The 12,861-nt window shown below is 46.7% G+C and overlaps 2 protein-coding genes across 10 annotated transcripts in view; one reads left to right on the top strand and one right to left on the bottom strand.

Moving 5' to 3' along the window:
- The window catches only part of FOXP2 (forkhead box P2), a 410,750-nt gene extending 407,551 nt beyond the window's left edge, over positions 1-3,199 (bottom strand). For 3 of the 9 annotated variants that reach the window (XR_014881957.1, XM_085219247.1, XM_085219241.1), the window contains exon 1: positions 2,713-3,197. The gene's annotated coding sequence lies outside the window, so the exon portion shown is untranslated. Of the gene's footprint in view, positions 1-2,712 lie in introns of all 9 variants that reach the window. The other 6 variants (XM_085219261.1, XM_085219254.1, XM_085219234.1 and 3 more) reach the window with 4 other exon arrangements.
- Positions 1,766-8,764, top strand: LOC146545230 (uncharacterized). The gene is made up of 2 exons (XM_085219292.1): positions 1,766-2,599; positions 4,411-8,764. Exons 1-2 carry the CDS (start codon positions 2,371-2,373, stop codon positions 4,566-4,568), a joined length of 387 nt encoding a protein of 128 aa, XP_085075418.1. The 5' UTR covers positions 1,766-2,370; the 3' UTR covers positions 4,569-8,764.
- Positions 8,765-12,861: the final 4,097 nt, after the last annotated feature.

Below are 12,861 nucleotides of genomic sequence, written 5' to 3' on the forward strand. Positions count from 1 at the left end.
TCGCCCTATCAGAGAGAAATACCAGTCCTCATATTTTAAAGTGAAACAGAGAGATTAAGTGACACTTTCAGTGACACACAGCAAAACACTGCCAGAGCGCAGATGAGATCCCAGAAGTTTTGCATTGTTTTCAGCCCAGCAGCCTTGAACGAATCCCAGGCGTGCAATGCTGAATCAGGTATATTCCTCAACGCATGAAACGCTTATCCCAGTTTACCTAAACCAGTCCACAAAGCACAGCCTACGATACAGCAATACTGTAGAATACTTTGAAGTCCAATAAGAATGTTCCTAAGCAAACAGATCTTCAATCTTGAAATTTTCAGTGCATTTTATTAAAGAAAGCTTAAAAACACATAAGCAACAGATGACTCCTGAAAAATTCTGTCACTTACCTCTGGAATCAACATCTAACTACGACAAAGAGCCTGGCACAGCTTTAAAAGTGTCATTTACTGACAAATTTAAATATCTGGAGTCGACATACTTGCTTTGCTCCTCCTCAACTCTGCAAGCACTCGTTAAGCCGCTCCTTACTGAACCTTTGGTAGTTTTACACAAACCTGCGCTGAAGAGAAAGCTACGGAATGTTTCATTTTTTTTCCCTCTCCCAAATATTACAAACACTTCACTAAAACAAAGGTCTCGTGACAAAACGTAGGGATTCCGGAGGTTAAACTAAAAACAAAGAAAGACCCCAAATATTTATACAAGTGCCCCTGCTCAGGCTCCCAGGTTAGCGTTCCAGCCTGCGCTGTGAGGCCGCACATGGAGCGGTGCACTGCGGGTCCTACGTATTAAAATAAACCAGAATAGCTCATTCTGCAGCACTTGGCATGGCACTGAGTGATCCATCAGTTGACGTGAAGGTCGCTTCACCTATTTGGGAAACGCTGCACTTGGAACGCTCCTTCTTTCCCCCAACTAGTCAGTAATTCCAAGTTGGTAAATAAATGATTTAAGTACACAGAAATGCTACCAGGCGCTGCTTTCCGTACGAACCACACTAAAATAGAGAATTACTGCAAAACAGGCATCTTTTCTCTATCTGCATGAAATATGAAGAAATTATTATAGTCAGGAGAAACCTTAAATTAAAAATAAATACTAATTTGAACACTCAAATCTATATCTCACTCAAAAGGGTTCAGCGTAGCATTAGAGAAACGGATTTAATAATTAATCATATTTTCTTTAGAGTAATATTACTAGCAGTAATGTTTTTCCTTAATGGTTTTAAATTACCTAGCACGGGGAAAAAAGAATTAAACCTGTCAGAATCTCTTGAATTTTGCCTCTTTCCCCGAGCCGGGCCGGCCCCACGCCACAGCCTCACAGCTTTGGCAGCACCACCCCCGGGCCCGAGCCCGCCGAGCCACCGGACACATCCCCACTGATGTCAGCGGAGAGGTTCCCCCGAGCGGAGGGAGCTCCGGAGTGGCAGCGTGCAGGCAGCGAGCGAGGGGGCATCCTCTTTGTCAGGGGAACTTCTGCGTTCCTCTCTTTTAAGGAAGTACACAAACGAGAGATTTTAAACCCGGCTGCGGTTCCCAGGTAGCGATCGCCGCTTCCCTGTACGGCCCCGCGCAGCTCAGCGCAGACCACAGATGCCGCTGCCCTAAATGTGGGGGGGTTACTTCGGAATTCTTTCCCCCGAGGACGCGGCAGCGGCTCCGTCTCCTCGCAGTGCGGTGCGTGCCGCCCCCGCCGGGAGCTCGGGACCCCCCCCCCCGGGACCCGCTCTCTGCCCGCAGCCCTCGGCCCGACACCGGCACGGGAGGAGGAGAGCCCCGGCCGCCCGCGGCCCGCCCTCACTCCGTCGCAGTGCCCGCACAGGCCGGGCCCTGCCCCCCCCTCCCCTCGCAGCCCCGGGCGCGCCGCGTTCTCCCCGCTCCGAAAAAATTAAACTTTCAAAACTTTGCGGTTCCCGCAGCCCTCCTGAATGGCGAGAGGCAGCCTGAAGGGCAGCCCCCGCGCAGCAGGCCGCCTCCGGAACTCCGCGGCATTATTTATTAATCCCCGGTTTTAGGGCTTCTTGTGTTTAGTTGGTTTTGTTGTTTTTTTTTGTTGTTGCCTTTCGCTGGGGCTGTCAGCGCGGGGGGGGTCCCTGCCGCGCTGTCCCGCGGCCGTCGGGGGCGGCCGGGCCGGGCCGGGTGGAAGCGGGGCCCCCGGCGGACCGCCGCGCTCGGGGCCGGGCGGAGGGGGGGGGTGCGCGTCTCCCGGCGGCGGGCGGGCAGCACACAAAGGAGAAACGTGACACGGCTCTTCACCCCGGCTGTCTACTGGGGAGGGCTTGGAAAATAAAATAAAAGCGGCGGAAGAAAATAAAGGGGAAAAAAAGAAAAAGGAAAAAAAAAAGAAAAAAAACAGATGGGGGAGCGGGGCGAGCCGCCTCGGGAGCGCTCTCTGGAAGCCCCCGGACGGAAGCCTACAGGTTGTTTGCCGGGCTCCCGTCGCGCTGCCGCCCCGGGACGCGCGAGGACACCCGGAGGCGGCCCGGCCCGGCCCGGCCCGGCCGGCAGCGAAGCCGGCGCGGCGGGGCTGACACATGTCACCGCGGGGCCGCCGCCAAACTTTCCCGCGGCGGCGGCGGCGGCAAGTCAGTGAGCGGCGGAGGCGGGGGGAGCGGAGAGTCACACACCGGAGCGAGGGGGGAGGAGGGGACGGGTGTGTGCGGGGAGGGGGTGGGGGGGGGGTGGGGGGTGCACTTACCGGGAGGAGACACCGTGCGGGGCGTCCCGGCGAGCTGACACCGAGAGAAAGGGCGAGCGGAGCGCCGCGCACATGCAAAGTCTCTGCGGGCGGAGCCGCCGCCGCCGCCGGGACGCGCGGGCCGGGAGCGGGGCGGGGGGGGCGGCGGGGCCGGGAGCGGGCGCGGGGCGGCGGCGGGGCCGGGCGGCCTCCCGCGGGCTGGCGCTGCCTGGCGCCGGCGTGCGGGTCTGGCTGTGTGCGGAGTGTGCCGCTGTGTGTATGTGTTTTGTTGGGAATGCAAAAAAAAAAAAAAAAAAAAAAAAAAGAGAGAGGAAGAAAAAAAAAAAAATCCGCTGCACACACACCGACTCCTTCGGAGGAAAGGGGAGTGAGGAGGGAGCCCTCACATGATCGCCAAGTGGCCTGCACAGAAGTGCTAATAATGCGCGGGGGGCGGCGCAGGGGGGAGGATGGCAACAGCGGAAAGTGCCGCGGGACGCGCCGTGCCGTGCCCCGCTCCACTCCGCGCCCCCCCGGCCCGTGCCCGCTCCACCTGCTGCCAGCTCCCCCCTCCCCGCCCCCTCTCCCTCCCTCCCACTTCCCCCCCTTTTTGCTCCGTTAGACACAACGAGTTTAGCAGACGGGGAGAGAAAACAAAGCCGTGCGTTGTGCGGCGCTGCCGACCGTCTGCGGCCCGCTGCCCGCCCTCGGGGTGGGAGACACGCGTGGGAGGCGGCTGCGGGCCGGCAGTCCGACTCTCCGCGAAACTTTCTCCGCGCGGCGCCCGGGCCGCCGCTGCCCCTTCCCGGCCCCTGCCCGGCAGTACGGGCCGTACGGCGGGGCCGAGGCCGGGGCCGGGAGGGGGCCGTGGCGGCTGTGGGCCCGGCCAATGGGGGCGAGGCTGGGTTCGCGAGGTGAAAGTTCACCGCCGGGGCAGGCTCGCCGCCGCCGCGGCTGCCGATGGGTGGTCGTAAAATATATTTATTTGCTACTTGCAACTCTTTTGTGTTCGTCGCCCCCCCCCCCCCCCATCCCCGCCCGTACACCTCCCCGCTTCGCCCGCCCCGTTGCCGCTTCGCTTCCACCGCACTTTGCGAGCGCAACGGTTGCGGGTGCCGCCCGCCGAGCCCGCTGCGGGGCCGTGGGGATGCGGAGCGCGGGGACCGCGGGCAGCCGCTCCCCGCCGCCCCCCGACGGCTACGAGCGGGGGGGGAACCGAACGGCGCGCCCCGCGCTCCGCGCCGTCCACAAACGAAATCGGCCGCCACGGACTCCTCTCGGCCCCGAACCCTCCGCCCTCCTCCCGACGGGAGGCGGCGGCTCTCCTGGCTGCGGACCGCGCCGTGCCCCGCACTTGTTCGAGGGAGCGCCCGGACCGGCCCCGCTGCGCTATCTTTGCGAGCGGTGCGAAATCCGCAGCGGAGCGGCCGCCGCCGAGAGCCGCGCTGTGCCGTGCGCGATAATGCGGGGGGAACAACGCGTGGTGAGCGCTGCGCGGGATGAGCGCTCCGCGAACAAACACTTCTCCCACTCTTTATTTTCACAGCAGCGATCGGGGAGTAAAACACAACTTGGCCTCCTAATGAACAAGGCGCGTGTTATTTGTTCCTATTTACGGTTCGAGATTTCATCTGCGCGTTTGTATTGTATTTCTCGCTTCAAATAAACCGCTCCGAAGCCGTCTTCCCTTAATTAATTTAATGCATTTTCCCAGCGCAGCTGGCGGCGCGAGGTGCCCGTCACGTTGCCGTTTCCATCAGCGCTGCATGCAAACGGCGCCGGAGCACGAACAGAGTCCTGTCTCGCCCTCCGTCCGCTCCCTGTCCGCCCCGCGCAGCGCCCGGCGCAGTTCGGGCAGGGAGGAACGCGGGATTTAACCGGAGTCACCTCGAAGAGAACCTGTGCTGCAACATCAAAGCGGTCGGAGACGCCACAAAATTGGTGGAGTTACACCACCATCTGTCGTTAAGCCTCGGGACTACAAAAGTTCAGACGGATCATAAATCTTAATGAGAGCCGGCAACTTTTCCTCTCTCTCCGCAGCTCTGCCTCGTGACAGCGCCGAGCCGGGGGCGGCCGTGCCCGGAGCCCCTCGCCGCTGTGCCCAGCTTATGCCGGGGGCTCCGGTCAGAGCTCTTCGGGGCCCTCGCACATCCTCCTGCCCTCGGGAGGCTGCATTTGGTGCAAGACAGATGCATACCCAACTGTAAGACAAAACTCAGAGTTCTCTCCAGGCTTCCAGTTGTAGGATTCAGCTTGTTCCATGATGCGTACGCGTCCTACCACAGCATCGGGTTCTGAAAAGGCATATATATAGAAAACACACCTTGGAATAACAAAAGGAAGAAGCTGATGTCCCACTGCTACCTGCAATGCTCCCTCTTAAAAGAGAATGATCTTTATGCAAACTGTTGGAGGAACCATGAAGTGCCTTGGCATCACCCAAAGCATGCAGCGACCAGCTGGGCATGTGTAACTGTGAGAACTGCCCCTGGGCTCCTGCTCTTTCTCACTTCCTCAGCCTAAGGCTACAGAGTACTCATTTGCCATCATTACCAAAGAACCAAGACAGAAGATGTGTTTTCTTCAGGATTTCCTGCTGGGTATTCATTCTGTTTCAAAAATCAGCTGCTACTTGGAGCAGGCTGGGAAGGGAACTGCAGGCTACCTGTGGCACACATGGAACCCTACAAGGAAAACCAGCACATTTATCACTGAAGCATGAGACATTCAGTAAGTATTGATCCGAATAGGTTTCAGCGTGGAGTGCTTGATGACTGGAAGTCAACTTTCAAATTGTTTTTCTGCAGCTGAGGAAGTTCATGGCTTTTGCTGTTTGTACCAAACATTGTGCAAGTGCCCACTGTCCTCACCCAGCAACTGGTGTTCAGCACTTCCCCATGCTTCAGGCACCCTTAACCAGTCCTTTCTCAGCCTGATGCCTCATAACAAGGAAACTCCAGTTCCATCCATCCTTGCAGGAACACCACCTCCACATTTCTTGAACACCTCCAGGGACAGTGACTCCAACACCACCCTGGGCAGCTCATTCCAGTGCCTCAACACTCTTTCTGAGAAGTGTTTCCTAATACCCAGCCTGAACATCCCCTGGTGCAACTTGAGATCATTACTTCTCATCCAGAATGTGTGCTGCATTGAAAAGCACTGCCCAAAAATGAAGGACTGCACTGTGAAAGTCTTCTCTTGATTGCTCTCACATAGACAAAAAAAAAAAAAGAAAAAAGAAAAAAAAAAAGAAACCATGCAAATCTTCAGTGGATTCATGTGTTGGAAAAATACGGCAGTTTTTGACCTTACATTTCACATCTATACATAAAGGATTCACCTACAGAATGTTCTGGTTTCTCTTTCTATTTTGTGTAGCCAAGCTTGGAGAAACACACCACACTGACCTTCAGATAAAAGTCCCACTCCCTAACATTTAGTTGTGTATATGAAAGTCTTATTTAGTCACAGCTGAGGAAAGTTTTCAGACTGAAGATTTTCCTAATCATCACCTGGGGAGCAGTGTCACAAACAAACACAAACACGTGGTTTTGTATGAGTCCCATAGACAGCTCCTCGCTGTTGGAAAGTTCAGCATCTGATGTGTAAGGTTTAATTCCCACAAAAGGTGTTTCACCTAAATCCAAGTTGCAATCTGCAAAATCCTTGTTTAGCCTCGTGAGAAGAGGTAACATTGGTGAGGTGGCCCTGTAACCCCTTCAGCTCCTGCTCAAAATAACAACTGACACAGTAGAGCTGAAAACCTGACTTATTTCCTGAGCCAAATCAGCTCCCTAAAATACACATCCTCTGTAGATTTGCACATTAATTTGTAACTAGGTGAAATGCTCACCAGTCCATATAGCCCAGCTGTCCACAACCTCCTCTTCTCCATCCCCTAGGTAGTAGTGTAATATATTGTAATGTAATGTAATGGCACTGCTCACAGTGCCCCAGCCATCTCTAGCCCTTTTTTGGCAAAGTGACACTGCATCCCTGTGCTGGGCTAACTGAAACCAAGCAGTGCTGGGAGGTGGCTGATGGCTTAGGCTCAAGCTGAGCCTAAAAAGCAATTAGGATAGCATAATCATCTATTTATTGTGTTAAATAAATATACGGCAGCTACTGCAAGATAATACAAAACTAAAAGATATTGTATTTTTTAAATACAGGTGAGAACACCTGCTTCCCTTATGAAAAACAGACCACATAGCTCAGCAAAAGTCATGCAGAAATGTCTCTGCCGTGGGCTACACTGCAGTGGAAGTGCCACCTCCACATGAGCTGCTTCAGCCTCACTCACAACAAGTGAGGTGTGTGGTTGTAGAAGAAGTGAGTGGGCTTCTTGCTATAAGGCAGCACAAGGCCTCTCAAACTTGTCCCACGTCCATGAATGGTGAGTTACTGTCACAGGGTGGAAATCCTTCTGCCAGAACCTGACATCTGCAGGGAGAGCATACATGGTTCAGCTTCACAGAAGAAAACATGACTGATTTTGTTTGCTTTCAACCCCAAATGTGGTTTTCAGTACTGGTATTAAAATATGATTTCATGATACCAGAAGAGCACAACGTTTCTAGTTCTTCAATAAAAATTTAAGAAAAAATTCTTACATCTAGGGAAATATGTTTAGTAACCCGACAGCAATTACAGCTCTATCAGCAAACTGCTTTACTTTGGTACCACAGGCACAAGGACCACATTACAGATGCAAAATTGCATTCAGCTTCATGGCATTTACACATCTGTAACAACATTCCTGGCGTGCTGGAAATTTTGTCAGCATTTAGGGTTAGGGGACAGAGCTGTCTTTTTAGAAACCATTTCTATGTCATACACACAAATTAACATGTATTAAGTAGACGTCTTTCCACCCACAAGCACTTGTGTAGAATTCATGGATTTGTGAAGTAAATTGAAAACAGACTGTGGATGTTAACAATATGGTTAGATACAGGAGTTCCATGCCAATTGAACAGTGAATAAACAACCCTCCTCTTTAGGTTTATTTAAGAGGACTGTGGGAACTCAACCTCAGAATACATATTTTAAGGCAATAGAGGTAATTCTTTGTAGATGTGAATTACAGAGTGCTGTGATACAGAGGCAGCAAAACAACTTGTTTTCCAAATTTGCACAAAACTATAATCAGATACACAAAACGCTACTTTCTCCCTCAGCATCCAACTTGTCACTTTCCTTAAACAGCTAAAATGTGCTTTTTATTGCTACAGCTGCACAGCCAGTAGAGGTAGGAGGAGAATCAGAGAAACGTGGAATCACACAGTCAAGTCAACACAACTGGATATCACAGCTCTGCACTTTAGTCTGTCAGTTATTTTACTCACTGTGTAAGAAGCAGAGCAGGAGAAATGGAGAAATGACTCAGAAAAAAACAGTACTTTTAAGAAAAAATATATATATTTGTGAGGAAATAAAGTGTTGCTGTAGCCTTGGACACTTGTATCAAGATTTGACAATTTTATACTCCTGAAACTCTAGTAAGAATCTTAGCTGTGGACATCTTTTCATCAAAACCTTGATTCTTCCAGCCATGATTGTCCTCTGTGTGTCAGACTTTCAAAAGAAGTCACCTGTTTAGGAACTGAAGTAAATGACCAGTGTGTGTTAGAAAAGTCAGCATCTTCTAAAGACATCAGGTTATTGAAAATAATCTTGAAAATGATCTTGAATCCCGGAAATATGGCTTTGAAGAGTACTTAAATCAATGCTGACTTCCTAAAAATCTGTTCGCTTTATAGGCACCACACACATAAATTCTGCTATTTTCCTTTGTTGAAAATCTAACACTGCAGCACCATGCTGCGCTTCAGGGATGTACAAAAAACCCTTTAGTTTGGATCTATATAAATCTGTGCTGAAGATGGAAAAAGCTTTAATTGTCCTTTTGAAGAATTATCTGTGTTGCCTATATGTCTGCATACTTCCTACAATTATTTATTGTATTTAACATAACTGGTGAACTGGTGTAACTTTCTCTAATAAAGATTTGAGATGGATTATTCTACAAGATAATCTATTAGTTTATCCTTAGATTTTAATAGGAACTGCCCTGGGCCTAACATAACCATTTTATGGTTAACCAGCTTACCTGATGCAAGCATTACCAAAATCTGCATAAGATTGCTGTACACATCATGACTCTGATAAGCTGACCAAAAAGTATACAGAGACAAAATAAAGTAAAAAATATAAAGATACTTAATAAATGAAAACAATAAGTCAGTGAAATATCTTCTGTGTTCTTTATACTGATATAAAATTAAATTCATCCTCTGTGTTCATCTGTGTATCACAGACCATTTACAGTATTTAGTATAGAAATTGGGTGATAGTTTGGCACTTCAAAACATAAAACCAGCAAAGATTTTGTTGTCGTTGTTCTCAATTAAGCTTTGGCTCCCTTTCAAGTAGACAAGTCTGAAAGGACTTTACATACTGCAAAGTACTTGTTAACCAGCAAACTCATCCTGAACAGTTCCTGCATTGTCCATTGCTACTACATCCCTTTCTCCACAGTGGTGCCAACAGATGTGTGAACAATTATACAATTAAACTTGAGCAGTGAATTAACCCAGAAACAGTTTGTACAAAATTCAGATTCTGAGAGTAAAGTAAAAGATCAAAATCTTTCATTGCCTGTATTTCAGCTTCAGGAGCCTGAACAATAAAGAACAAAAATTGATACCGTTCTTTTAAAAGATGAGTTTGTCATAGTTGGCCCAAAAACTAATGGGAATGCATACACATGATTGGATAATTGAAATGAATGTCCTAACCTGTCTAGGAAAAAGGCAGAGAGAAAGAGAAGTAAAGAGAGAGGCAAAGAACAACTGAATTTTCACCATCTCCTAAGATACTTATTTTTTGAATGATGGGGACTCTTTAGATTTCTTAAATTCTTAGAAGAGACAAGAGATTCACATAGATAGATGCATTGAATCCCCTCAGTGTTTTTCAATTGAGTATAAGGAATAAGATAAACTAGCCCTCTAAATTAAAGGTTTATTTTGGATAACATGCTATAAATACCCCACTGAATAGAAGAACTGCGCCATCAGTTTTAAAATTACACCATTTTGCAAAAAAAACAGAATATCGAACTCTAACATTCAGCAGTCCCTTAAGTACCTATCAGTAATGATGGAAGAAGAAAAACCCTGCTAAACTTAGAAAGTTCAACCCAAGCTTGATAAAATGGAGATTTAATACTGCCATTTCCAAAAAATGCAATTGAATTTGAAGGGAGAGTTACTTTTGTAAATAAGTAATAATTTCCTAACACAGAGAATTGCATCCAGCGTAAAATGGAATTAGGTGACAATTCTGATTGCAGAATTAAAAAATTACAAAAATAAAACAATTAGTTGATTATAGCACATGGTGATTATTTATGGATGTTATAATAACAAATGGGACAATAAATAGCAGTTATAAAAGCTAGGTATTTTCAAAAAATAGACGTAGACAATTGATATTCAAGACTCTTAAAAGTGTGGGATGCAGTTCTTCTTTTACCATTAATAAAGATTTTCAACAAATCTGGGAAAACAAAGCAAGTTCCAAAAAGAATGGAAGAATGCAAATGCTTTAACCGTGTTCCTAAGTGGTAAACAAGACAGTGTGGATAGGCTTGTCAATTTGATATCAGTCCCAAACAATGAATGAAATACAAGCTGAAATGATACATGGGAAAAAGGAATGGAAAATTCATATGCACGGGATATTTGTGCAGGGAGGGGCTGAGAGGGAGACAAAGGGCCTGTGCTGGAAATAAAACCAGCTTTTCTAAAAACCCACAGGGATCATGACAGACAATCAACTGAACAAAATCCCTGCTCCGTTCTCAGTGCGGTGCTGCAATCAGAAGAAATGTACCTCCACTGTTCGAGAGAGATGATTAAAACTTGGGAAAGGTGAATGGCAGAGTAACAGGAATTCAAACAAATTTTAATGCGTCAGAATGCCTACAAAACAATATATTTTGATAATAAAAGAGGGGTCTTTACTGTTGAAGACAAAGTACAACAGATTCCAAAGGATGGCATCTGCAATGAGACAAATTCGAACTGCAATGCTGTGGAACATTTTTAACAGTAAGACTGTTCTGGAATAATTTCTTACATGCTGTCATGAGTTCCCCGTCACAATCAATTTTTAAAGCAAGTGTGAATATTTTCCTGTGCATATACTATCATTAAAATAAAAATTAACTCGGGAAAAATTCATAGTATGTGCAGTGTATGAGCTAAGGCTCCACAATCCCAATAGCCAGATCTGGCTATGTGTAGCGTGGAGGATAGAATTGCCATTGCCAGGTATTTAACATCCCATGAAGATGAATGGGATCATCCACACTACTCTTTACACCTGCTGTTTCAGGCAGTTCAAAAATTCATGGATGCACTGGACTGCGTAGGGGAAGGTGTATTAATAAAGGGAAGGGAAATATAGCTAAAGGAAATATGTTAAAAGTACTAACATTTAAAATTTCAGTTTCAGTATCAGCTAACACCAGCAAATTGAGGACTCTGTTGCACCATGCACTGTAAAAAAGTCTTCAGTGAGTTTACAATGGATCTTGCAGACCAATTTGAAGACAAACAGTAATTTGTAGCCAGGGAACAAACAGCCATAGCTGTTGAGATACGCATCCTCTTACTCTGAAGCACTGTTCCACTAACTCATGCGGCATGCACCACTTTATTGCAGCACAGACAAATTCTGGGATCAAAGCTTAGCTGGCGTCTGTCTTGTAAATATCCTTCCTTTTTCATCAATGTGCTGAAGCAGTGTGAAAATACAAGTATGAAAGAACTAACAGTACACTGTCAAGTGTTTTGTATTTTGTTTGTTATACAATACTCTAAGATGAAAATTTAGTTCAAAAGTATCTGATTGAAATTTGTTGTTTTCTTATTTGATTTCTCTGTAGCATCACACATCAAGAAAATCTTACAGTGAAAAAAGAATCTAGTCTTTCTTGTGCTTAAGGGATCTTCCCCATAAGCAAAAACTAAGTATTAAAGAAACGTACATCTCTTCTTTTTCCTATTCCTCTTTGATCATTTGTTGAGTGAATACTGGAGTACTCAGTGCAAAAATCAGTTAGAACAAACCTGAGCAATCACAGTGCTCGCCATTCTCTTAATTGCTTATCACCATCTTGTCCAAAGCACACACTGTAAGGCATAGCTGCATGGGCTGTGATGTAATTAGATCTTGTTAGCTAAGCAAGAGCAGACCTAAAGCTAAAGCAAAATAAATTTGGATAAACTCCCTGCCCCCCAACCCAGCTGTTTTGGAGTCTTTGAGTTGAAAAGAAATTTGGAATATGGTCACAGATGCCAATGCAAAAATTCCCCTGGCTGAAGGGAACTGTCAAATGGTGTACAACCAGAGGAGCTTGTTCCCACTGCTTTCTGTCTTATCCAAAAAAGCATGTTAAACAAAAAAAGGTTGGGAAATTCAGAGAGAAGATGAACTGTGTCTTTATTATGATGATTTCTGGCCAGCATATGGTCCCTTAGGGACCAAACCAGCTTCATAAATTAGAACCATATAGAGTTCTCAAACTTATTTTATGTTCTATCTTCAGCTAAGAAGCAAAGCAAGACAGGACAGGGCAGGCTGAAAAAGAAGAAGCTGTAACTCGTTCTGACAGACGTTCCAACAGTTCCTCTGAGCACATTTTAGTAACAGGGCAAATACGTCCTTCTGTTAAGGTCTGTGCAAAACCAATATTGTTTGTCCAAATGTGTACAATAATAATTGTAAACTCTACGTATTACATTAAAAAAAAAAAAAAAAAAGGATTACAAAATAGAAGTAGTGAAGAAACCATACTATATGTGTGGGTTTCTAACAAGAAGCGTAATTAACCTGTTCTCTTCTACCCATTGAAACTTTCTCTTTCTTCTCATTATTTAATGCTCTTGACTAGCAATTTCTTATTTGAGAAGAGCTGGAGGGGTGGTGAGTCAGAGAAATCTTGAGACCATTTGAAATCTTCTTGATTTAAAAACAAGTATGCCTATTTATTCCGTAAAATCTTTAATTCTGTGTAGGACTTGTTTAAATAGCATCTTTGGCTAAGGGTGTTTCTCTTTCAACCAAGGTTTACAGCTTCTTTGTTTGGTTTTA

Source organism: Meleagris gallopavo, chromosome 1 (assembly GCF_905368555.1).
Source record: "Meleagris gallopavo chromosome 1, MGAL_WU_HG_1.1, whole genome shotgun sequence".
Classification (NCBI taxonomy): Eukaryota; Metazoa; Chordata; class Aves; order Galliformes; family Phasianidae; genus Meleagris; species Meleagris gallopavo.

Coding starts and splice junctions, on each gene's coding strand:
- LOC146545230 (XM_085219292.1), top strand. CDS start 2,371: ATGGGGGAGCGGGGCGAGCCGCCTCGGGAGCGCTCTCTGGAAGCCCCC. Junction 2,600..4,410: donor CGCGGCGGCGGCGGCGGCAA/GTCAGTGAGCGG, acceptor TTCCCAGCGCAG/CTGGCGGCGCGAGGTGCCCG.